General features: G+C 41.7%; 2 protein-coding genes across 5 annotated transcripts in view; one reads left to right on the forward strand and one right to left on the reverse strand.

Moving 5' to 3' along the window:
- Positions 1-1388: 1388 nt before the first annotated feature.
- Positions 1389-14668, forward strand: cplx2l (complexin 2, like). Of its 3 annotated transcripts, none has more exons than XM_017724135.2 (4): positions 1389-1567; positions 3126-3207; positions 11602-11780; positions 13300-14668. In XM_017724135.2, the coding sequence occupies exons 2-4, from the start codon at positions 3177-3179 to the stop codon at positions 13492-13494; spliced, it is 405 nt and encodes a 134-aa protein (XP_017579624.1). In that variant the 5' UTR covers positions 1389-1567; positions 3126-3176; the 3' UTR covers positions 13495-14668. The 3 variants fall into 3 exon arrangements, with proteins under 3 accessions (XP_017579624.1, XP_017579625.1, XP_017579626.1); XM_017724136.2 differs by lacking the exon at positions 1389-1567 and adding an exon at positions 1683-1819; XM_017724137.2 differs by lacking the exon at positions 1389-1567 and adding an exon at positions 1952-1974.
- A 1507-nt stretch (positions 14669-16175) lies between these two features.
- The window catches only part of tmod1 (tropomodulin 1), a 35428-nt gene continuing 24692 nt past the window's right edge, over positions 16176-26911 (reverse strand). Inside the window, exons 6-11 of one of the 2 annotated variants that reach the window (XM_037532702.1) lie at positions 25971-26101; positions 25474-25581; positions 24890-25033; positions 23712-23856; positions 22263-22368; positions 16176-20310 (exon numbers count right to left, since the gene is read on the reverse strand). In XM_037532702.1, coding sequence (XP_037388599.1) covers positions 20292-20310; positions 22263-22368; positions 23712-23856; positions 24890-25033; positions 25474-25581; positions 25971-26101 — 653 coding nt within the window. In that variant the 3' untranslated portion in view covers positions 16176-20291. The remainder of the gene's footprint in view (positions 20311-22262; positions 22369-23711; positions 23857-24889; positions 25034-25473; positions 25582-25970; positions 26102-26911) is intronic. The other variant, XM_037532703.1, reaches the window with a different exon arrangement.

The raw sequence follows: 26911 nt of genomic DNA on the forward strand, positions 1-26911 counted from the left end.
AACAGAGTCCTGTAACAGTGTGAGCAGTAGGGACAGTATGTGTGTGAATAGAGGGTCAGTTTCTTTCTCCTACAGCTGCAAATGTGAAGGTAGATCCAGCTTTTCAGTCCAGCCACTTCAGCCAGTGTATCCCAGAGGTACAATTACAGACCTGTTTTAAATACAGTCCTTTATTATCATGATAATTAATGTTTCTAATAAAGTGGCCAGTTAGTAGAAACACAAGGTGGCTGTTTCTCATAAAGTGGCCAGTTAGTAGAAACACAAGGTGGCTGTTTCTCATAAAGTGGCCAGTTAGTAGAAACACAAGGCAGGTGTTTCTCATAAAGTGGCCAGTTAGTAGAAACACAAGGCAGGTGTTTCTCATAAAGTGGCCAGTTAGTAGAAACACAAGGCAGGTGTTTCTCATAAAGTGGCCAGTTAGTAGAAACACAAGGCAGGTGTTTCTCATAAAGTGGCCAGTTAGTAGAAACACAAGGCAGGTGTTTCTAATAAAGTGGCCAGGTAGTAGAAACACAAGGCAGGTGTTTCTAATAAAGTGGCCAGCTAGTAGAAACACAAGGCAGGTGTTTCTCATAAAGTGGCCAGTTAGTAGAAACACAAGGCAGGTGTTTCTCATAAAGTGGCCAGTTAGTAGAAACACAAGGCAGGTGTTTCTCATAAAGTGGCCAGTTAGTAGAAACACAAGGCAGGTGTTTCTAATAAAGTGGCCAGCTAGTAGAAACACAAGGCAGGTGTTTCTAATAAAGTGGCCAGCTAGTAGAAACACAAGGCAGGTGTTTCTCATAAAGTGGCCAGTTAGTAGAAACGCAAGGCAGGTGTTTCTCATAAAGTGGCCAGTTAGTAGAAGCACAAGGCAGGTGTTTCTAATAAAGTGGCCAGTTAGTAGAAACACAAGGCAGGTGTTTCTCATAAAGTGGCCAGTTAGTAGAAACACAAGGCAGGTGTTTCTAATAAAGTGGCCAGTTAGTAGAAACACAAGGCAGGTGTTTCTCATAAAGTGGCCAGTCAGTAGAAGCACAAGGCAGGTGTTTCTAATAAAGTGGCCAGCTAGTAGAAACACAAGGCAGGTGTTTCTAATAAAGTGGCCAGTTAGTAGAAACACAAGGCAGGTGTTTCTCATAAAGTGGCCAGTCAGTAGAAGCACAAGGCAGGTGTTTCTAATAAAGTGGCCAGCTAGTAGAAACACAAGGCAGGTGTTTCTAATAAAGTGGCCAGGTAGTATCAGTGCTGAACCTGTGGTGTGGTGGATGCTGATGCTCGTAGTGCTCGAGACCCCAAAATTAGCAGCAGGCGCCAAACTCACGAGAGACCCCGTTTGGCGCGAGGGGAGGAAGGAGAAGGGGGCGGAGCCTCGTGCTCTGTTTTTTCCCATAAACCCAGAGATCCCGAGGAAGTCCCGTTAGGCTGGGTCACGTGGTCGAGTCCCAACGAGGAGGAGAGACTCCGTCTCGCGCTCGGACTGCAGCACTTCTACTTTTCCATCAACACGTTCAGCGCGAGCAGGAATGAAACGGCAGCCTTCTGCTTCACGCGCCTAGAAAGAGGAAGAGGAGGGACGCACGAGGCGAGTCACGCGCGCGCGCACACAGAGCAAGAGACGACGCTGAAGTTGCCTTCTTATTCGAATTATCCGTTCCACCTTAACGGCGCCGGAACGTAACTGCTGCACCATTTAAGGTGGAACGGACAGTTCGAATTATAGGCCAAGCTCAGCCTCGTGACACAGCATCTCACGCTCACGCGTGTTCGTCATGCACTGCGTCGCGGCTCCGTGGAGCTGTCCGCGCGCCGCGGTGCTGAGCGGGGTTCGTCTGAGGTAATGCGCCACGCTGCGGGAGATCAAACACCTCACGCGCGCTCACCACGGCGACGCACAGCGCGCGCACCGGGGGGACGCAGCAGAAGCGAAAGCGAGAAGGAAGAACCGGAGCGGGAACTTTCTCTCCGGAGCAGCGCAGCGGCGCGCGAGCGGTGCGGGTCTGGCGCTGGGGGTCTGCAGGGAGCGCTGCGCTTTGTTTCGGCGCTGCGGCGGCGCAGGCACGCGCTGTTCGCGCCAGCGGTTATTCTTGGCTCGACACGCCGGAATTTGCGGTAGCGGCGTTTGCGCCTCTCGCGCCTCTCGCGTCGGTATTCGCACCGGTCTGATTGCGCCAGTTGCGTGAGCGTTTGCGCGCGGCGTTAAGGACGTTTGTGCGGGTTTGACCTTTAACGTCCTTTACTACTGCAGCTGACTTTACGGTGGGGGGGGGGGGGGGGGGGTAGAGGAAGAGAGGGGAGGGGGGGTCAGAGTGAGCTGGAGGAAGAGAGAAGGAGAGAGAGGAAGAGGTGAAAGAGGGAGATAGAGGAAGAGAGAAGGATAGAGAGGAGAGAGAAAGGTGAAAGAGTGAGATAGAGGAAGAGAGAAGGATAGAGAGAGAAAGATGCTGAAAGAGAGAGAGGAAGAGAAGGAGAGAGAAAGGTGAAAGAGTGAGATAGAGGAAGAGAAGGGAGGGGGGGTCAGAGTGAGCTGGAGGAAGAGAGAAGGAGAGAGAGGAAAGAAAGAGGTGAAAGAGTGAGATAGAGGAAGAGAGAAGGAGAGAGAAAGGTGAAAGTGTGATAGAGGAAGAGAGAAGGAGAGAAAGAGGTGAAAGAGTGAGATAGAGGAAGAGAGAGGAAGAGAGAAGGAGAGAGACAAAAGAGGTGAAAGAGTGAGATAGAGGAAGAGAGAAGGAGAGAGAAAGGTGAAAGAGTGAGATAGAGGAAGAGAGAAGGAGAGAGAAAAGAGTGAAAGAGGATGAGATAGAGGAAAAGACAAAAATGGGAGAGAGAGAGAGAGAGAGGAGAGAAAAGAGTAAGATAGAGGGAGGGAAAGGGGTGAGTGAGAGAGGAAGAGAAGAATGAGTGAGATAGAGAGTGAGAGAGGAAGAGACGGCAGGAGGGAAAGAGAGAAGGAGGAAAGAGGGAAAGAGAGAAAGAGGAGAGAGAGAAGGGTGAAAGGGAAAGAGAGAGGGGGGGGCGAGAAGAGGGGAGAGATAGTGAGAGAGGAAGAGAGGAAAAAGAAAGAGGTAGATAGAGGACGGGATCCAGAGAAAGAGAGAGAGAGAGTTTACTGAAGTGCAGTGTCTGTGTCTGTTTGTCCGCAGGACCACCGGAGACCCTGTGAGTGAGTGAAGAGGAAGAGCCGAGGAGCAGAAATGAATTTCGTGATGAAAGCCGCTCTGGGAGGTGAGTGCAGGAGGCGCCGCCGTCTGCATGTAGGTGATAAAAGTGGAGCTGAATGATTTGACTCAGCAGTTCGGAGCCGCAGCAGAGCCGAGAGCACAGAGCGAGTGTTAGTGTGCTGGAGGAGATGACCGCAGCGGGTTCATCACACCGAGCCTGATTACCTCGCTTAGCAAGCATGTCCACACCTGTCCAGACCCCTCCACTGAGAGTGATGATGATCTTTGGGAGGTAGAAGACCCCTCGCCCCTACCACTGAGCCCTTTGCCCTCTGTTCTCTCGGGTAGGGCGTCCCAGGTCTTGTTGAGATAGAGGGGGGGTGCGAAGTGTTGGAGGCTCCCTCCAAACAGAGTGAGGAAAGGAAAACAGCAAGACGGCTGAGCAGGTGACCAAAGGCCCCGTTAAAACATTACGATGACCACTGGATCATCTCAGGTTAATGTCATTTTAACGTATTCTGGTCATTTTCTTCACAACAAGCCCAAAAAGTCACTAATAGCATGCCAATGTCTCAGTAGCTAGAGAGCCAACTTTCCCGTTCCACCTTAAATAGTCCAGCAGTTCTGACGCCTGAAGCACCAGAGTTTACCTGCACCATTTAAGGTTGAACGGGAAAATTTGAACAAGAAGCTGGCGAAGATCTGACTTCACCAAAGAAATAGCGGTGGACGATAATAAATAGTTGTCTTATCACCTGAACTTAAGCATCTCGTTCCCACATCTTAGTACCTGAATGTATCTAAAGCCCAGCAGTGAGGTTGCAGAGCTTTTCCCTCCTCTGCTGTCACTGAAGATGGGCCGAGTTGCCTCAAGGGGTAGGGGTAAAAACAAGTATTGGAGTGATGTGCCACGCTGACAGAAGCCCTTCTGAAATAAAACATGGAGAATTTCACTCGCCTGGCTATGACTTCTCATTCTCCTGCCTTACTGAAATGATCTGCTACTTAATTATCTCATTCTCATGCTGAACTAAGTCATGTGTGCGACTTAATCATATCATTCCCATTCCTTACCAAGTCATAGCCATAACTTAGTTCTCGATTCAAGCTTTACTATGTTGTCCACAACTTAATTATCTTGTTCCAATGCCTTCCTGTGTTGTGTCTACGACTTAGTTAACTCATGCCCGTGCCTTAGTAAGTCGTGTCTATGATTCAGTTATCTCATTCTCAAGTCTTAGCAAGCTGTCTTTGACTTATCTTGTTCTCATGCCTTAGTAAGTCGTGTTGGTGACTTATCTCGTTCCCATGCCTAAGTTGTGTCTACAACTTAATCACGCTTTCCTATGTTGTTTACAACTTAATTATCTTGTTCCCACACCTTAGTAAGTCATGTGTACAACTCAATTATCTTGTTCCCATGACTTAGTAAGTCACATCTCTGTCTTAAATATCTTGTTCCTATGCCTTAGCAAGTCATATCTCGTTCTCTTGCCTTTGTAAGTTGTGTCTGACTTAATTATCTTGTTCCCACATCTTAGTAAATTGTGCCTTTGACTTAATTGTCTTGTCCTCATTCCTTAGCAAGTTGTGTCTGACTTAATTATCTCATTCTCATGGCTCAGTAAGTCATGTCTGACAGAATTGTCATTCTCATGTCTTAGTCATATCTCTGACTTAATTATCTCATTCTCATGGCTCAGTAAGTCATGTCTGACAGAATTGTCATTCTCGTGTCTTAGTCATATCTCTGACTTAATTATCTCATTCTCATGGCTCAGTAAGTCATGTCTGACAGAATTGTCATTCTCATGTCTTAGTCATATCTCTGACTTAATTATCTCATTCTCATGCCTTAGTAAGTCATATCTGTGACAAATATCTTGATCCTTTGCTATAGTCATATTTGTGACTAAATTAACTTGTTGTCATGCCTTAGTAAGTCTTGTCTGACCTTTCTCATTCTCATGAGATATCTATGACTTAATTATCTCGTTCTCATGTCTTAGTATGCTGTGTCTACAATTCAATTCTCTCATTCCCATGCCTTAGTAAATCATGTCTACAACTTAATTATCTTGTTCTCATGCCTTATATGTCTACAACCTTATCTCTTTCTCATGCCTTAGTAAGTCGCATCTGCAAATTAATTATCTCATTGCCACATCTTAGTAAATTGTGCCTGTGCTTTAACTATCTCATTCTCTTGCCTTAGTAAGTTGAATCTAGAAACAGCCTTGTTTGCAAGTCTACGAAGTCGCGTGTGTGACTACTTAGTTCTTGCCTTATGTTGCCTCACTGGACTGAAGGCCTTGTAACGTTAGATTAACCACCAAGATAGAATGGACAGAAGATGCAACCAGTCACGTTCTAATCGACCGTAGCATTCCTCTAAGTTTTCCATCTTTGCTGTGAACTCCTGCTTTGTGAAATAAGACCCCTGGACGCAGTCATCTCTGCGTGGGAAAGCCCACTGAACTGACCTGCTCTCAAAGGGAAATTCAATACAGTTCCTACTGAGCTGCGGTCAGCATGCCGCCACCCAAACACTGCACACATGCGGTATTAGTGGCTCTGCTCTCCTGATGAATTATGAATTAAGGGGCCTGCAATTCTACAGTCCAGTATTGAGTCAATACGCGTGGTAATTCACTATCGCATGACCATTTTGCATCATCTCTTTATCCCTTAGAATTAAACAGGCTGCTTTTGTTATTGGGCCTTCAAGGCTGTTACATGCAGATGAGCTCTGTTTTGATTGGCTGCCTCATTCAGAAGCAGGCACTCCTTAAAATGGCTGAGTGAAACTGCCGTAAGTAGAGATGTATGTAAATGCAGTTGGGACATCACAAAAAGTGCGGAGTGTGGAGCGAAACAAATGTTATCTGCAAGGTTTGACAAAGGTTAGAAACGTGGGAAATGGACCCCTCAGCACTGTGGCTTGGTGAATAGTTTGGTTTAAGGATAAAATTTGATGCTGTGTCTGTTTGCTAGCTGTGTGGCGAATGTTTACATGAGCTGAGTGGGAAGAATTAAACCTGCTGGACTTTATTTTTCACCAAAATGTAGATCCATTAGGGGTTGAGTGATGTGAGGTTGCACTCTGCCATCTAAATGCAACACAAAAATTTGTGCTACCAAATGCATTATTTACAGAGGGATAGCCTTGCATCCTCGCTAGAGGAAACTACCAGACACAGCAATTGCTATCCTTTCTGCTGTGCTGAGGCTGAAGAAGGATCCTTGAGGGAGAATGAAATCCAACCCTCCATTGCTTCTCTGTAAACGGTGCAGGCGCAAGTTCAATAACGCTACTATTTACAGCCAGATGTGATGCCGCAGCGACTGTGTAATGCGGGGGAGTGATGATGAGGTGGATGAATATGCTGAGAGAAGCGAGATTTATTAGGGGCAAATCCATAATCAGGGTCTAAACAGTCCAGGGTCAAAGAGCCAACACGGAGAGATCATAGGAACACTAGGAAAAGGAACTCAGACTAGACGCACAACGGAGGCCTGAAGAAACAACACCATACAAAGACCAGCCACTAACAAGGGAAAACACAGGGCTTAACTACAAGAACAACGAGGGTTAACAAGACACGGGTGAGAACAATCAAGGATGGAGTCTAGAAACAAGGGGGCAGAACAGGGAAGTATCAAAACAAGTAAGCACATGGACAAGACCAGAGGTAAACAAAATCACATGGAGGACTGGGAGGTGCAGGTTGTGACAGACTGAGAGAGGTCTATAGAGAATCCAGCTGAAGTGTGAGGTTGTAGGTCTGTGTCTATAGAGTATTTTAGCGTGTAGCTGAGTCGGTCAGATTTTAGAACTGATACGAGTTTCATAAAGAAATATTTACAGCGGTCATTGAATTGGTTAGCTACTGTTTACTTTTCTACGCCCACAAAATGAATGTCTAAGTTGACTTGAGCTGCTGTGATCAGAGGTGTAGCCAAAGCATGGACAGCACCACCTTGTAATAAAGCATGGCCGCCATTCTGACCGACCCAATTAGTGAAAGTGAGGCAGTCAGCCAATCAGCCAGCCATCATCAACACGGTATTCATAATGCTTTATGGTGTAAATGTGGCTAGCTACCAATCAGTTATGAATCTGACGATGCTGCATTTTATAATAAGCATATCGCACCTGTCAGAATTTTTTTTTCCATTTTTTGGAAAAAAAATCAATTTTTTTTTTGTTTTTCAGTTTCTGACATAATTTGAAAATACCTGTGACCTTTTACACTGTATATAAACTTCATGATGAATGGACTAAAAGAAATGATCTAAAATGGCTTTATAAAAAGTTCTGGTTCCATTGACTTACATTAAAAGTGAAGTAGGTAAAATTATGAATGACTAAAATTAGTCGGTACAGTTTTGTCTTCCAGTTTACTTTTCAGCAGTAATTGCAAATATTTTATTCATGTGGAAAAGTTAGGTACAGAGGAGAATCATCTCTTTTTATATGTTATTTTAATACAGTAAAACTATTTTATTTAGTTTTTTATTTACAGCCACCCCTATAAAATCCTGGCGTCTGACCCGGCCACCTCATTCTGAAAGTACTAGCTACACTCTTGTCTGTCGTTACTGCGTCACAGGCCAGTATGGTTCAGAGTGGCTCTGCGGTTTAAATGTTCTCCTCAGCACTTTTCTGTATCTGTCCGCAAGGGCGTGTGTGTGTGTGTGTTTGCGTATGTATTTTTCGTGGGGTCTAAATGCCGTTATGGTGACATTAGTCTACTCGCCACGAAGAAAAATAATTTTTTTGCCCCAAAAAGTGCAGCTGCAGAAAAAGAGGCCAAAGCTTTCGGCTGTTGGGGTTGAAGTTAGTTGAAATTAGAGTCTCACACACACACACACACACACACACACAACAATACATACTGTGTATGAGACGTCACTGCTGGCTCTGCGCCAGTGAGCAGAGTGCTGCAGTGACCTGAACTAACGAGGCCAACACGTTCGTCCTTCAGGGAACGTTTGGACTCGAATGATAGAAACAGCATATACTGACACATTAACTGAAAATAATAACGACATAGTAATATATACTATATAAACATATGCTGTACGTATACTTATAAATCAGTACTGTAATAAAAGTATACACTAATAAATCAGTACTGTAATGAAAGTATATACTAATAAATCAGTACTGTAATAAAAGTATATACTAATAAATCAGTACCATAATAGCAGTACATACTGATAAATCAGTACTGTAATAAAAGTATATACTAATAAATCAGTACTGTATTAAAAGTATATACTAATAAATCTACACCATAATAGCAGTACATACTGATAAATCAGTACTGTAATAAAAGTATATACTAATAAATCAGCACCATAATAGCAGTATACACTAATAAATCAGTACCATAATAGCAGTATATACTAATAAATCCATACTATAATAGTAGTATATACTAATAAATCATCACCATAATAGCAGTATATACGGATAAATCAGTACTGTAATAGCAGTATATACTAATAAATCAGTACTGTAATAGAAGTATATACTAATAAATCAATACCATAGTAGCAGTATATACTAATAAATAAACACCATAATAGCAGTATATACTAATAAATCCATACCATAATAGCAGTATATACTACTAAATCAGTACCGTAACAGCAGTATGTACTAATAAACCAGTACCATAATAGCAGTATATACTAATAAATCCATACCATAATAGCAGTATATACTAATAAATCATCACCATAATAGCAGTATATACTAATAAATCCATACCATAATAGCAGTATATACTAATAAATCAGTACTGTAATAGCAGTATATACTAATAAATCATCACCATAATAGCAGTATATACTAATAAATCCATACCATAATAGCAGGATATACTAATAAATCAGCACCATAATAGCAGTATATACTACTAAATCAGTACCGTAACAGCAGTATGTACTAATAAACCAGTACCATAATAGCAGTATATACTAATAAATCTATACCATAATAGTAGCATATACTAATAAACCAGTACTATAATAGCAGTATATACTAATAAATCCATACCATAATAGCAGCATATACTAATAAATCAGTACCATAACAGCAGTACATACTAATAAATCAGTGCTCTAATAGCAGTATATACTAATGCATTAGCATTTCAAAAACTCAAGGCTCAACTCAGACTCACACCTTAAAGACTTGCAACTCGGACTCACACCTCAAAGACTCAGGCTTGCATTTTAGAGACTTGCATCTTGGACGTAGGAGACTCAACACTCTGACCCCAGAAATTTGATAGTCTGACCTCAGAAATTCGAGAGTTTGACCTCAGAGACTCAAGAGTTTGACCTCATAGATTTGAGACTTGCCTCAGAGATTTGAGACTTTGACGTCAGAGATTAGACTTTCCTCAGAGATTTGAGACTTTGACGTCAGAGATTACTTTCCTCAAGAGATTTGAGACTTTGACGTCAGAGATTACTTTCCTCAGAGATTTGAGACTTTGACGTCAGAGATTAGATTTTCCTCAGAGATTTGAGACTTTGACGTCAGAGATTACTTTCCTCAGAGATTTGAGACTTTGACGTCAAAGATTAGAGTCTTTCCTCCGAGATTCGAAACTTTTACGTCAGAGATTCAAGATTTTGACCTCAGAGATTAGAGACTTGTCTCAGAGATTTGAGACTTTGACATCAGAGATTACTTTCCTCAGAGATTTGAGACTTTGACGTCAGAAATTACTTTCCTCCGAGATTCGAGACTTTTACGTCAGAGATTCAAGATTTTGAACTTAGAGATCAGAGACTTGCCTCAGAGATTTGAGACTTTGACGTCAAAGATTAGAGTCTTTCCTCCGAGATTCGAAACTTTTACGTCAGAGATTCAAGATTTTGACCTCAGAGATTAGAGACTTGCCTCAGAGATTTGAGACTTTGACATCAGAGATTACTTTCCTCAGAGATTTGAGACTTTGACGTCAGAGATTACTTTCCTCAGAGATTTGAGACTTTGACGTCAGAGATTACTTTCCTCCGAGATTCGAGACTTTTACGTCAGAGATTCAAGATTTTGACCTTAGAGATTAGAGACTTGCCTCAGAGATTTGAGACTTTGACCTCAGGGATTCGAGACTTTGCCCTCAGAGATTCGAGACTTGCCCCAGATTTGCATAAAGTGTCTTCTTTGTTAAAGTTAAAGTTAAAAGAGGTGCTCAAAGTGGTGAACCAACTAATGGCTGTTAGATTAAGAAAATACTTTTTGTGACATATCCCCTTTATAAGCACGGGATGTCCACTGGAGCAGATGTCAGTGTTTGCTTGGGCAGTGCTGACTCTGTCGCATCCCATTTAGTTTTAGTGATGCTGAGTACACAGAAACCCTGCAGGCACAAGTTTGCACCGGAGCTATTTTTGATTTTATCCTCACTGAGAACAAGCGAGTCCAAGTCACGGGGCGTCATTGCTGGTTGTTCAGAATGAAGTGACTAAAATCAAAACAATCTGTTCCACTGAAGTCCTGCTTTGGATGCTGGACTCAAACAGCAGAACAACGGGCAATCAAACTGAAACACTCCACACATTTATCTTGTCGGATCTAATCAGCAGACCTAGGGAATACGTCCAACACTGCTGCTGACAGCGATGATTTGTGAGTGAGTGCTTTCTGCTGAGCTTGTGAATCAATATGAACAGGTTAGTTATGTTCCTCCACCTTCAGTGGAGAAGGAACTGGTGCTCACATTTAGGGAAGAAGACCGCATATCAGTTGCAGGCCTTTGTTTTCCAGAAAATATGGTAGCTGCTCAGATCAGGCCAGAAATCAATCAGACAGCTGCTGTATTCCTCAGGGAAATTGTACTGGATGTCGCTGCAGAAGTCACAAAACAGTACTGCGCTGAGAATGTGCCTGAATTCGTAAGTTTACCAGGGAAGACTAGCTTTACTAGAAATTAATGAAAAGGATTTTACTCCAAGCAATTTTAGGTCATTTCTACTGGACAAATTAAAATGATTATACAGTATTAAAGGCAGCAGAAGTTTTCAAGTGGTGTTTAAAAACAATAAAAAATAAAACAATATAACTGACATTTTCATATAACATTAAGCTCTAGCAAAAACAGTAGTATCACGATTTTAAAATAGGGCTGGCTGATAAAATATTATTGTTATTGTTAGTATGATAAATTACACCAATCAGGCATAATGACCACCATCATGACCACCTCCTCATTTCTACGCTCACTGTCCATTTATCTACAGTTACAGACTGTAGTCCATCTGTTTCTGTGATACTCTGTTACCCTGTTCTTCAGTGGTCAGGACCCCCATGGACCCTCACAGAGCAGGTGCTATTTGGGTGGTGGGTCATTCTCAGCACTGCAGTAACACTGACGTGGTGGTGTGTGTTGTGCTGGGATGTATTTATTATTATGTGTGCTGTGTTTATGTGAAGGGGGTCCCCCTGATGTGGGGAAGATGCTGGGAGGAGAGGAGGATAAAGACCCCGAGGCGGAGAAGGAGAAAGAGGAGGAGAGGCAGGAGGCTCTAAGGCAGCAGGAGGAGGAGCGGAAAGCCAAGTATGCCAAGATGGAGGCCGAGCGGGAGGTGATGAGGCAGGGCATCAGAGACAAGGTGAGAGGTTCCACTTAATCCACTAAATAAAGATCCAGATAAAAGGGGAAATCAACTAATTTCACCAAATACGTGGGGTGTAAACAGAGTCAGTCGGAGCGGTCGCCATGACTACGACACGGATATAGACGTTTATTTACTATCCAAAACCATCAGTGAACCCACACAAGTCTTCTTTCTGCACATTCATTTTATACGCAATTCTGCATATTTATTTATTACAACTTATTTTAGGCATTAATTATACTATTACTCTACACTGTACATGAGGTGGTAAAACTTCATTCTAGACATTTATTTTATTAAAACTTTGTTTGGTACATACATTTGGTGTAATTTCATTTTAATTTTTCATAAGTGCTTTAATTTGGATATTAATTTTATGAGAACCTCATTGTGGATATTACTTTTATTTGAATTAAAATAAATATTAAAAATTTATTTTTATTAGAACTTCACTCTGGATATTAATTTTTATTAGAACTTCACTCTGGATGTAAATTTTTATTAGAACTTCATTCTGTATATACATTTTTTATTAGAACGTCACTCTGGATATTAATTTTTATTAGAACTTCACTCTGGATAAAAATTTTTATTAGAACTTCACTCTGGATAAAAAATTTTATTAGAACTTCACGCTGGATAAAATTTTTTATTAGAACTTCAGGCTGGATGTAATTTTGATTAGAACTTCACTCTGGATATAAATTTCTTATTAGAACTTCACTCTGGATAAAAATTTTTATTAGAACTTCACTCTGGATATACATTTTTTATTAGAACTTCACTCTGGATAAAAATTTTTATTAGAACTTCACTCTGGATAAAAAATTTTATTAGAACTTCACTCTGGATAAAATTTTTTATTAGAACTTCACTCTGGATATACATTTTTTATTAGAACTTCACTCTGGATAAAAAATTTTATTAGAACTTCACTCTGGATAAAATTTTTTATTAGAACTTCAGGCTGGATGTAATTTTGATTAGAACTTCACTCTGGATATACATTTTTTTTTAGAACTTCACTCTGGATAAAATTTTTTATTAGAACTTCACTCTGGATATACATTTTTTATTAGAACTTCACTCTGGATATAAATTTTTATTAGAACTTCACTCTGGATATTAATTTTTATTAGAACTTCACTATGGATAAAAAATTTTATTAGAAATTCTCTCTGGATGTAAATTTTTATTAGAACTTCACTCTGGATATACATTTTTATTAGAACTTCACTCTGGCTATTAATTTTTATTAGAACTTCACTGTGGATATTAATTTTTATTAGAACTTCACTCTGGATATTAATTTTTATTAGAACTTCACTCTGGATAAAAAATTTTATTAGAACTTCACTCTGGATATAAATTTTTATTAGAACTTCACTCTGGATAAAAAAATTTATTAGAACTTTGTCCTTTCATTATATCATCATATGCATTCCTATGCTGTTGAAATTGTTGTGGGCAGTTACCGTTGTGGTCAGCTCATGTGGCGTGTTTTGTGCGACAGTACGGTCTAAAGAAGAAGGAGGAAGCCGAGGCTGAGGCCCAGGCAGCCATGGACGCGGCCAGCGAGGGCAGCCTTACGCGTCCCAAGAAGGCCGTGCCGTCCGGCTGCGGAGACGACGACGAGGAAGAGGAGAGCATCATGGACACGGTGATGAAGTACCTGCCGGGCCCGCTGCAGGACATGCTGAAGAAGTAATATGTTGCCGATGTGGCAACACACAGCTTTACGTACTATTATTATTCTTATTATTATTAATATTACAATTGTAATGCGCGCTTCCGCTTACAAACAGCAGAGGGCGCACTAAAGCAAGAGAGCAACACAACATTACAAAAAACACCATCGTTGTTTCGCAAAGGTTTTGTAAATAGAATTTAGTTGTTCTAGGTAAGAAGGAAGTACGTTTCACAATATAAGCCATATTTTATCTTTAACGGGAAATGCTGAATCCTAAGTTCCGATATTGTTTCTTATTAAACACAAACGAAACACACGTAGGCTACGGCGTATGCATGACACGTAGCTTGAAAAATCAACTTCCACTGTTTTGTACCGTCAACCAGCAATTTTCCTCGATTTATTAGCTGTGCATTAGCTAAAAGAGCTAGGTACGTACTAGCTATATACCTTTAGTCTAATGCGAAACACTGCAATCACTAGCGTAGACGTCTCATCTATGCATGTATCCATAGCGTAGACTGTGTGTGCTTAACCACATCTTTGGTGCAAAGGCTAAAATAACACAGAAGGCAATAAATTTTTAGCATTCGCCAAGCTTAGTTGATGCGCTTTGCCGAACAGACCAAAACTCAGTCGATCTCAAAGCTAAACTCTCTCAGCGGACTGGCCCACAGAGCACAGGTTTGAGTCACATGAGGCCTCGACACATTCTTAACAGTGCAGAAGTTTCATTTATCGTCCTTTTTAGTGTGAGGGAGCAACACGATACACACTTCAGGTACAGGATCCATGGACTAATTCGCACCGTTGACTTAAGAGTTGGCTTAGAATTGATTGTAATACGGAGGTTCAGCATCGAATCTGTGCGTTCGGGCGGTTTTCTGGAACTTTCTTAGCAATAACAGTTTCTTCTGTTTGCTTAGCGTGTGAAAAACCAATGATCAACATAATCTGAGTGAATGATGAATGTAATGTTAATGGGAGAGACTGTGTTTGGGGTGAAATACGCAAAGAGAAAATGGGCATTATAGCAATATAATGATCAATCATGTGCTGTCATTTGTTGCATTTCAGGCTTTTTGTTTGCTTGCCTTAAACTGATGCCTTTATTAACGATTATGATCAACGGAAATGTGTTGTACTGTCACTTAAAACCATTAAAAACACTACTAAAAACCTCTTTCACAAATGGCATGCTCTTCAATCATCCCCATTGTCAGCGAGTTGAGCTGTGCCACCTGCAAGTCTCTGCAGCTGCCACAAGGTGTCGCCGTGTAACGCTGCCTGGCGCATCGCTTCAGCCAAATTAAACCTGTTACACTCGCACAACCCAAAAACCACACTGACTTACCTTAATAGGTTGCAGTCCTCACCTGTGATCACAAACTCATGGGGCCACTTTATATGTATTTTTGGCAACACATTTTATTTATTTATTATTTGGATAGTCCAGGTTAGATGCTTTGTAGATACGTTCAAGTTGCATTCAAACTAAATTGACCAGAGGTTTCTTTAAATCTAAACCTGCTCTAATCCTAACCCCAACCTTAACCCCAACCCTTGCCCTGCTCCTAGCCTTGACCCCAACCCAAAACCTAAACCCAACACTCGCCCTGCTCCTAGCCTTAACCCCAACCCAAAACCTAAACCCAACACTCGCCCTGCTCCTAGCCTTAACCCCAACCCAAAACCTAAACCCAACACTCGCCCTGCTCCTAGCCTTAACCCCAACCCAAAACCTAAACCCAACACTCGCCCTGCTCCTAGCCTTAATCCTACCACTGCTTAGAGTTTTGACAGTTCTTTTACAATCTGAGCATCTGTAGATAATCTATAGTGGATTTTCCAAATAAAGTGAGCACAAATTATTTCTGACTCACAGCTCATTGAAACGAGTTAAGAAAAGATGTGGAAAGGACTCATTCTGGACTTTTAATGCACATTTGTGTTAAGTAAAATAAATATTTTATGATCTGAATTTGCTGAAAAGTTATACATTGCTGTCGGAATAAAACCTCACATCTCCAGAATGGGAACTTTACAGTAGAAGGAAAAAAAACTACTGTTTTTAATGGAAGTCAATGGAACCAGACATTTTTCCTGAGTAATTTTGGGCCGTTTCTTTTGGTCCATTCATCATGAAATTTACATACAATGTGAAGAACAACAGGCATTTTCAAACGACGCCAAAACCTGAAAAATGACCAAAATGAAGATACGAGGTTTCGTTCGGACAGCAGCGTATAACTGCGTATGCAGGTGAGCGACCTGGCGGAACACTTTTCCAGAAATTAACGCTGGAGCTATGTGGCAAATGTACCTTACAAACAGTTGGATGCTTATAGCCCACCTATCAGCAACCCAACTACCCAAATCATGCAGTTTGGGTGTCCATTGGAACCAATGAAAAAGCCCTGGTGGTGCCACATTTGTTGGGTTTTATTCACCATTTCACACACTATGCTGCACTAAATCCAATTAAACAAAACTAATTACGCTTTTTAAGTGAAAATATTGAGATATAATAGAATTTGTGGACCAAAAAAAATATGCTTTTACATTTTTGCCATGTTTTCCCTATGAAGACGTGGAGGGGGAATGTTAATCATCATAACTGTACAATTAAGTATGGAATTATATGTAATTCATGTAATGTGAACTGAATGTGCAGCAAAACAGACACAAAAGCAACTATATACACACTTTAATTCCAATCTTTATTAACCAAAAAACAAAAACAACAACAACAAAAAAAAACCAACATCAGTAAAGTGAACTACCACGACCGTACGATGAGAGATAAACAGCGACCCTGGGAGTCGTTGCCCTGTATCCTGTGTCCTTCTCCACACTAACGGCTGACTGAGGAGAGAACATCACGGCCCAGTGCGGTGCTGCAGTGGAGTACGACCGAGAATCATTCAGAACAGAAACATGCGTATGATTTGGGCTTTCCACCGGACAGTGCAGTAAGGCAAGGGACGGTTCCTAATCACGCAGTGTTTCCTCATTTCTGATGCCGGGTGACCCATAAGGTTTGAGTCCCTGTGTTGAGTTTGGTTACCCTGTCTATCGCAGTACCAAGGGTACTGAGACTGGACTTGTGAGCGAAGCTACAGACGGTGTAGACCACCGATTGGTCGAGTGTAGTTGTGAGTGGATTTCCATCAATTTAATTTTTAAAATTTGCTGGAATTCGAAATGCATAACTTGTGTGCGCTAACGTGTGCGCTTGACCCTCGACGCCACTGCTTTGGTGCTACTGCCCTCTAAAGGGACGGGGCTTTGTGTAGCAGCACTGATAACCCAAAATGGACGAAGCACTAAATCCTCGAGAGAGACTGCAGGATTGGTAGAGTAGGCGAGTTGGCCAACCTCAAGTAGATACCCAAGACTGCCAAGACTTTGTATGGAAACTGGACTCAAGCAGGGTTCTGGGTTTGGATTAGTAACCGTACTTTGCCAAGCTGCACTGCCTGATGGACAAACGCCTTCAAGCAGTATAGCAAAGCCGGGATGGAGTATGGCAGAGTAAAGTGGAGCACTGGCGAGAGGACTGGATGCCGACTGAGTACAGTGGAGTATAGCCTGAGTTTGAACTACTCACCCAGCAAACCATGCAAAGCTAACCACTCCGTGTGCCTGTGCCAGTGGAATACCGCTGTTCTCAACCTGATCATCGTCTTGCCTGTAGTTTACTGTCCTTTACCGCAGACAACCAGTTCATCCCTGAAAATCACTGCAGAAGCCAACAGGCAACTGCTGAATTCTTTGAACTAAATTTTCTGTGTGAGACTTCACTCAAAGTTATATGTAAAGGAACCTGTGTACATGGTTCTTTCAGAGGTGGAACTGGGGTTCCAGAGGGAAGAATTTCTGGCCATTCATAACCAGCGTAGTCGTGAGGGCGGAGTCTTCACAGGGTCTGCCTGATCTCCAAGGATATCAGGAAAACCCTAGGTAAAGTGAAAGGAGCCCCAGTAGAAAGCCAACTGGAAAACCCTATTGCTTCCAGCTGAAACACAATGACTCAAACCAGCAGAACCCTCCTAGTGATGCCGACAGGTGTGGAAATTCCTGTAGAGACCAGTCGTGCCCAGTTGACTCACTCCAGGTAAACATTCTACTGGTTTTTACTCAGAAACTGGACCACTTGTGTGGTCTCTCCTGGGGTCAGAACTACTTTCTTACTTAGTTGCTCCAGTGTAGGAAAGTTGGATGAAACTTCCAAAGACCAGCTTTCCTAAGACACTTGAACGGGTGTAGTTTAAACTGGTTATTTGGAGACGCTTTTCAATCGACTTGTTGAGAGAATTCAGCAACGGCCCATTAGCTTCTATTATAAGAGAGTTTCAATCGTCAGGTTTTTCTGTAGGCCTCATAATTACTTAGTTGAGCTAAACTTCATTGGGTGAGTTATGATTTGGGCCAAGCCAAACATAAACAAAAGGCAGAGAACTTACGCCATGGGGATGCCCGACTGTTGCTACACTTTTACACTGGGGCGGCGAGTAATGTTTGTTTATTTGAGCTCAAGCTGTTTGTCAGAGAGCAACACAGTGGCCACTAGTATTCAAATACAATTTGACTGACAAGTTGTACTCGGAATTGAACTCGAAAATGACCATCTTCGGTAATCGATAGAACACAGACGACCGAGGGGAGGTGGAAAACCTGGAATTATTCCTAAGTCTGTTCTGAAACAACCCACACCTCCCGGCGAGTGCATTTAACAAGGATTTACTTCAGCACATTACTACTTACAATATTACGGTATGAGCTTATACCTGAGAGAGAGAGACACACAGAGAGAGAGAAGACTGAAGGAAAGAGCGAATAAGGAACGGCACACTGAAACACCAAAAGCGCTTAAATAAGTGTAAATGCAGAAATACAGTGTAGATGTGCAATACTGTGCCTACGTCACGTCTTCAAACAAAACTGAAGTGACTCCATACGCAGGTAAAAGGCTTTATAACTAATCCCAACACCACGTTCATCATGTTACAACAGGACAAACCTTCAGTACATTCTAGTGCATGTACGTGTGTTTGAGTATTAGGGGCGTAACAATCCACAAAACTCAATTGCGTATGATGCGATGATGTGCTGTACGCTATGTTTACATAGAAACGTGGCGGGTCCGGTACCGGTTATGCGCTGCTGGCAACCGTAGAATCGTTTTAGCAAGTAGAACCGCAGCTTTCTGCATGCTACCGTGTTTCCCATCACTGTACAGAGGGTGGTCATTCATCGCCTGTGGGCGTTTCTGAACTACAGCGGACTGCTGGTTGCCATGGTTTCACTGCCGCCAAGCACAAATCGGATGAACTCCCGCTAGAAATGCCTGTACTCCAGTGTCTGCGCAGTCAGTACTGAAGTCTCTCTGCGGCGGCGCCATTCCTAGCACCTGTGGTAGGAACGATTATCAAGGAACCAAAAATGGAGTGCATCGTTTCACAGAGGCGGAGATGAAGCTTTCTATTGGTAATCGCCACGTCGCTTCACTCTTTATTTACATAAAGTTAAACCCCACTCAACTTTGGCACGTCGCTGACTCCACCCACTTCGCGTCGCCAACGTTCGCACCGCGTCCTGTCGCGGGAAATCGCCAGCTCTCATTGAAAATGAATGACCTCCGGCTGCTTTGTCGCGTTGTTGCCGGTGTGTGCGCCGGGTTAGATGCACTATGTAAGTGTGCGAGTGCAATTTGTGACTGACATTCCTGTTTGTGTTTTTTTACATTTGCGCCATTCGGCAGACACTCTTATTTAGAGTCGACCATTTTACAGTAGGTGAAGGCAGCATTAGGAGTCTAGCCCAAGGACTCCTATTGGTGTAGTGTATTGAACCCCAGTCTGCACGTTATTAACAGAAAAGAGTGGAAGAAATATCTAAATTTTGTGGCTGCCTTTAAGGGACAATGTATCCCTTTTCAGTTTATTAGTATATTCAATATTTGGAAGCTGTGCTTTGCGATGGACCGAAAACAATCAAATCTGGGGGGACGTGAGAAAGCTTAGCTTACCAACTACCCCACTAATTCACCTCTTAGCCTGGTGTATTAGCCACGATACAACAACACATTGCACTACTACACCCCTAATATGCATGTGTAGCTGTAGTGCTATAACTGTGAGGAACGCTCTGAAGTACAACAAAGCTAATTTCTTCAGGGTAAAGTTTCCCCCACAGTACCAGAACATTCCTCACAAGCATAGCGGCCCAAGTAAGTGTACTTGTGAATGCACTCGTGTTTGCCTGCGAATCTCTGACAGGCTTCCTTTGCTGGTTCAGGAATCATCTGATCACGGACATCAGAACCACAATCAACCATAATATCCAAAAGAAATCTAATTATTTACAGTAGCAGTCGACAGAAGAGAACGCTGTGGTAAACCGCCTTCAACATGGCAGTCTCGACAATCTCAGGCTCATTACTGTTCGACGTCTCCGAGCTCCGCTGCAGATTCTATCAAAATGTCTTTCACTCTAAAATATTTATATATTATAGCAAAATCCTTCCTCCTTCCTGTATCTTCAACTAACAGCAGAATTTTTTCTGAGGTTACATTCGATATTCAGGCCATAAAGGACAGACTGTGTTGTGTAGGGATCTCCGCAGTGGTGCACAGTGAGACAAGAGGACACTACGAAAAAACCAGCATTACAAATCTAAGAGGAAAAAAAAAGGCTAGAAATAAGAGACGTAGGCTGCCGCAGACCTCCAGGCCACAAGAGGGCGCCGTTGCTGCTGCTGCTGCCGCCACTGCTACACATTTGTCCGACATTTAGGGAAGATGGGACCGCTTTCAAGCCTTCTCTTTCTTACTGCAGAGAAACAGAGAGAGAAAAAGATGGTCACTAAACAGTGAAAGCGTGTCCTCATGCCCAAATAAGGACTTAGGAGCCGAAACAGTTTTTCTCTATGGGGAAAAATGGCGATTACGCCCCATGATAAACAAAACCGTCCTGCATACGTTTCTGCCCTGAGCTCGTTAACTACACTATACACCAATCAGGCATAACATTAGGATCCTTGTTTCTATGCTCATTGTGGGAAAACCTGGGAAAAGCTTTTAGTTAGAGCACCAGCGAGCTGGAGCTTAAGACAGGACACACTAAAGCTCAGCTGGGTCACTCGGCCTCTCCAACCACCTCCACTCTGCCTGCAACTGCTTTACCTGATTTTTTAACCATTTTTATTTTCGTTACTTTATTATTTATTTATTTTATTATTTATATTCTCATTTGAATTATTATTGTTTTATTAACATTCGTCATTTTAATAAATTTATCTTCATTTTATTTTGACTTGATTTTATTGACCTCTTGTGTTTTAATGTTTTATCATTTTTTTAAATTCGATTTTTATGTATTTATTATGTGTTTATTATTATTAATGTTTCACGTTTTATACCGGCCTGATCTGAGTCTTCATTTAGTAAATTTGCTTTTATCATTTGATACATTCTGACATGATCGATCCCTTACTCTGTATTAACTCGGCAACATTATAAATGAGGGGCAGCCTCAATGTCCTCCGGTGCTAAATAAGGATTGATTGTCCATCTTATCAGCTCCACTTACTGTATAGCTGCACTCTGTAGTTCTACAGTTACAGACTGTAGTCCATCTGTTTCTCTGATACTCTGTTACCCTGTTCTTCAGTGATCAGGACCCCCATGGACCCTCACAGAGCAGGTACTGTTTGACGCAGAACCCCACAATTACTGAATCCACCCTTGCTTGCGCATCACATGAACAAGTTTCTGTCTTGTGACTTTCACTTCAAAGCAGAAGGAAACTGCCAAAGCCTCAAACCATCACAGTGGACGAAGCTTACTGGTTTGTGTTGGGTGATATGGTGAGGTGGTCAGTCTTAAAGACAATTCGGGGAAAAGCAGTGCGAGACTGCATTTAGCAACATTCACATTTGGACTCAACAACCTTGCTAGGAAACCAGTGGCTCTGGAAAAAAAAAAAAAAAAAAGGACAAATTTCATAATGTATGTAACACAAATGTACAGACGTTCATCCCCCCCTCCCCCACAGAGAAAAACAGTTCAGACTTAGTTTCTTTTCTGGCCAAGTTGCTGACCACAAAATGAGCCTTTCTCAGAGGTCTAAAGAAGACCTAACGGTCTATATCCATGCACCGCCCACTAACGTGCTCTTTATGGTTATTGAAGATTTAGGACGCTGGTTAAAATGAAATAAAAGGTCCTGTGATGCAACATTGAGATTCAGGCTGATTCAATCATTACACTGAATGAGTAACTCGCTCCAAATGCAGGTTCTGCGATATGAACACTACAGTTCCTCATCAGGCTTTATGGTCTGTAAAGCTTGTTTAACGTAGCAACAGAGCACATTTGTGGGCGGGGCATGCATGGGTCAAAATCAAGGGAAGAATAAAGAAACTGGAAATAAAATCGCTGCAGATTTTAAAGAAGCAAAGTCGAACGTTCTGCTCTGAAAGCGTGAAAGTGACAGGGAAGCACATTTCAGGAATCAGGCCCAGCAGAGTTGGAGCCTCGAAGCAGCGGCACCTTCAGAGCGAAGGCCGAAAAGCTCTCAGACAATCAAAACATCAGCTTGCGGAATGCTGTACACAGGAGGGGAAACTCCAGAAGCGGCCAAAGAGAGCGAGAGAAGCAGAGAGTCTGGTGAGGAACTCAAACTCCAGACACGGAAAAGAGCAGGAGGAGCGGCGCTGGAGGAATGAAGGAGACGCTTAGCAAAGTAAAGGCTCCAGTTTAAAAGGAAGTGCCTTCTTTTACTTGGGTTTAGAGGAGAACTTGAACTTTTTACAGAAGGCTCTCTCCAGCTCGGGGACGGACAGGGTGAAGGTGATGGCTCCGTCTGAGTCTGTCCGAACTACACGCACTGCAATAAATACAACATTTACTAAATGAACATACAAAAACAAAATCAAGGTACTTAAAATTGGCTGATTTTTCAGTTTTTCCCCTTCTTACTCCATATTTTAGTCCATCAGTCAAGACATGTTTGGTGTCTGGCAGTTTGCTTCTTTAGTTTTTACTGTGCTAAGAAGATAAATGTACTGTAGCTAACAAGAAATGAAAACGTATACCTGACCAGTTGTGTAGAATGGCTATAAAACTGGATAAAAATGTGGATAAAATTCAGGCTTTATCCATATTTGTAGACAACTGTGCATCAAACAGTGTCAGAAGCCACAAAATCAAATCTATTAGACATACCGAACATCTGCACACAGTCTGAGGTGAGCGTGCGATGATTTAGGCCTTAGGTCTTCAAATCCAGACCATGAATCTAGTTTCTGGTCTTGGATTTAAGTGGCAAAATAGTTACAGCCACACTTCAACTACAAGTAGATACAGAATCCAGGACTGGATACTGGATATAAGGTCCGGATCTGAAGACCTTAGTCTTGTAGCTCCGGTGCAAACCGAAGCAAACTTCAGACACCAAAGATGCTTTTGTTCGAAAACCACATTTGTAGGAGAAAACTGGGTAAATCTGATTTTTTCCTGAAGCATCATCACTTTAAACTGAGGGAATTAAGTGTGGAAGTATGAATGTGTGTACAGTAAAAGGCAAAAGTCTCGCTGAAAAAAAAAAAAAAGTATGTCAAGTAAAATGATTTTAGATAGTCAAAAAAATCTAATTTGAGATTGTTGTAAACTTAATTTTAGATGAACTTTACTTGTTTTATGTAATTTTATCAAGTATTCTATCAAAACTCTCACTAGTGGCAGATTTTGATTGATGTGCCAGCACAGTGAGATCATTTTACTTAATAAAATAAGCTAGATAATCTTATAATAAGTGCAAAACCCATCTCAAAATGGAAAATGTTTTAACCATTTTCGCAGCGCTGAACACCCCAGATGTGTTATGTTCTAAGTAAGTACAAGTCAACACATTCTCTACAGAGAACATCTAAGTTTGCAAATTTTAGTGCACAATTTCTATTTATTTGCTGAGTTGAACATATTCAAAAAAACAATGTATATAAATCTAAAATGTGCCACAACTCTGGAAAGGCCAAACTGTTTTATTCGTATTCCCAACATGTTAAATTCAGCAAATAATCATCCATCTGCACTACATTGTGCAGAAGCCTGTTCTCTGAAAACAATGTATTCACTTTTTTCCCCTCAGAAAATCAACGTGTTGTAATTTGATCAGTTATTATAAGCTATCATAAGTTTTCGTTGTTTGTCATGGTGCGTAAGCTTTACCCAGGTCGTTGTTGTTCATCATGGCGTTGGAGCAGCGTAGGCGTGGGCCCTGCTGGGTGAAGTGGTATCCAAACTTCAGCAGAGTGCTGTTCTTCTCCAACATGCTGGCTATCTCCATCTCCACCTTATTACCCAGGGGCTGACTCTGGCACACACACACAAATACAAAGCATGTCCATAAACATGATGCATCATTTATTTAACATTAAGACGTGCTTTTTAATGTTCATATTCACATGTTCATAGTCACTCTGACAGACTGTAATACACTACAGGAAGCATAGGGGGCGATACGGCTTCTACTGTTTCATTTAAAAAGCTCTATAATGTTCATATGATCCACACAGTCGCTCTGACAGACTGTAATACACTACAGGAAGCGTAGGGGGCGATACGGCTTCTACTGTTTCATTTAAAAAGCTCTATAATGTTCATATGATCCACACAGTCGCTCTGACAGACTGTAATACACTACAGGAAGCGTAGGGGGCGATACGGCTTCTACTGTTTCATTTAAAAAGCTCTATAATGTTCATATGATCCACACAGTCACTCTGACAGACTGTAATACACTACAGGAAGCGTAGGGGGCGATACGGCTTCTACTGTTTCATTTAAAAAGCTCTATAATGTTCATATGATCCACACAGTCGCTCTGACAGACTGTAATACACTACAGGAAGCGTAGGGGGCGATACGGCTTCTACTGTTTCATTTAAAAAGCTCTATAATGTTCATATGATCCACACAGTCACTCTGACAGACTGTAATACACTACAGGAAGCGTAGGGGGCGATACGGCTTCTACTGTTTCATTTAAAAAGCTCTATAATGTTCATATGATCCACACAGTCGCTCTGACAGACTAATACACTACAGGAAGCGTAGGGGGCGATACGGCTTCTACTGTTTCATTTAAAAAGCCTCTATAATGTTCATATGATCCACACAGTCGCTCTGACAGACTGTAATACACTACAGGAAGCGTAGGGGGCGATACGGCTTCTACTGTTTCATTTAAAAAGCTCTATAATGTTCATATGATCCACACAGTCACTCTGACAGACTAATACACTACAGGAAGCGTAGGCTTCTGTTTCATTTAAAAAGCGCTCGTCACACAGATGGAAGGTGAATGATTGTAGAACTGAAGGGATTTTATAAACACGTTTGTGTACCTGGTTGTCGATTTTGAGCTCCTGCAGGGTGCTGTTGTGCTGCAGCGCATCTACCAGAGCAATTATTCCAGCACCAGTGATAAAATTTGACTCAACGTTCAGGCTCCTCAGAGCGGTGTTCACGTGCAGCATGTCTGCTAACGCCTAAAACCAAGCACACACACAAACATCAACCAGAGCAAATTCAACCAAACAATAACACAACTTTACAGCCTCCTAATAAACCAGGCTTGAAAAACAAACCATTCAGGAACTGAGTTCAACATAAACCTTGGTTAGATATGACCGAGTGTATATACATGTAGGGCTGAAGAGTTTGGAAAAGATGCAAAATGTGACCATTTTCTATAAACCCCCCCAGACTTTTCACTGTACATAGTGTACCAAACTGACAGTTCAGCATTATTATGTTAAGTCTCCCCACTTAAAAGTTGTTTAGACAACGCTGAACAATGTAGGTTATAATTCAAGTTACATCTTAAGCGATTTGGAAACGGCACTCTCTAAAACTGCAATTTCAACATGTCGATTAATCGTTGAACCCCATATAAATGTGTACAAACGTGTGAATGAGTGAGACTCACATGGGCTACAGGATCATTGCTTCGTGTTCCCACGATACTCAGGCGTTCCACCACTGTGTTGTTTTTCAGGGCCTCTGCGTAGGCTTTCAGTGTGGCAATGGGAATATTCTACAAAACAGCAGCACAAATTGGCTGACCTACTTAGAGCAGGCAAAGTACATCGGCTTTATCAATGTACTTAAGCAGCATTAGGGAAAAATCTGTGCTTTACTTGAGCATTTCTGGTGATGTAACCCCATTTTATGGAAAGAAATTCAAGTATATGCTTTTATACTGAAACAATTCTGCTCACCAGGGTCACAGCAGCTCAGTAAATTCAGAGTTCTCATACTGACATGGTGCAAAACATTATATTAAGACTGATTAAATGGTAGATAAGATCTCCTGAAATCAAAAAACAGGAGAACCCTGATGTTCCAGGAGGTAAGCTTTGATCACTCGGCGTTTTGGTGGTTGACCTGTAGATGGTAGAATTTGTTTATATGCTTAAGAAGTACCCTAATGTTGTTGAGGTTGACCTCCACGAGGTCAGGGTCATTGTGTTTAATCCTCAGGAGTGTCTCCTCCACATCAGTGTCATTGGGCTGCTCGTCTGGAACCGGCTTATACTGCGTACACTGGATCACACCTGACAAATCACAACACATTACATCACACCTGACCAATCACAGCCCATCACACCTGACCAATTACACTGAATCACAACTGACCAATCACAATATATTTATCACACTTACTTAAACAGACAAATCACATTACAAATGACGAATCAAAGCATTTTACCTGGCCAATCACATCACTTTATATGTAACCATGACATCGCAATTGACAACAACATTGTTAGATCTGCCCATTCACAACACTGACGACTCACACTGATAGATTACACCTAGGCTATCACACCTGATCAATATTCCATCTAATGAGTTACACTTCATCAGCTGCAATATATTACACTTGATCCATCACAACACCGGGCCAATAACATCACATACATATTTCATTATTTACATTTGGTGACCTACATTATATCTGACCAATCCACATGATCACATTAAAATATTACATATGATAAATAGCATTATAAATAACAAATAACATCACACTGATTAAACACCATTCTATTACACTTACCCAGCCACTATAATACATTACACCACTCATCACATCACAAATAACATTGCATTACCCCTGCATTACACATGCCTAATCACATCGTTACGCTATACATTATAGTACACCTCACCAGTGACATCACATCATACATGGCCAATCACATCAACACAGTGTACTCAGACTATAGCACACTTCACCAATGACATCATACATGGCCAATCACATCAACACAGTGTACTCAGACTATAGCACACTTCACCAATGACATCATACATGGCCAATCACATCAACACAGTGTACTCAGACTATAGCACACTTCACC

This window comes from Pygocentrus nattereri, chromosome 22, assembly GCF_015220715.1.
Source record: "Pygocentrus nattereri isolate fPygNat1 chromosome 22, fPygNat1.pri, whole genome shotgun sequence".
Classification (NCBI taxonomy): domain Eukaryota; kingdom Metazoa; phylum Chordata; class Actinopteri; order Characiformes; family Serrasalmidae; genus Pygocentrus; species Pygocentrus nattereri.

Bases quoted from the DNA above. Each gene is read 5' to 3' on its own strand.
- cplx2l (XM_017724135.2), top strand. From the start codon at position 3,177: ATGAATTTCGTGATGAAAGCCGCTCTGGGAG. The intron at 3,208-11,601 runs GTGAGTGCAGGA...GTTTATGTGAAG, and splicing joins GATGAAAGCCGCTCTGGGAG to GGGGTCCCCCTGATGTGGGG. The intron at 11,781-13,299 runs GTGAGAGGTTCC...TTTGTGCGACAG, and splicing joins GGCAGGGCATCAGAGACAAG to TACGGTCTAAAGAAGAAGGA.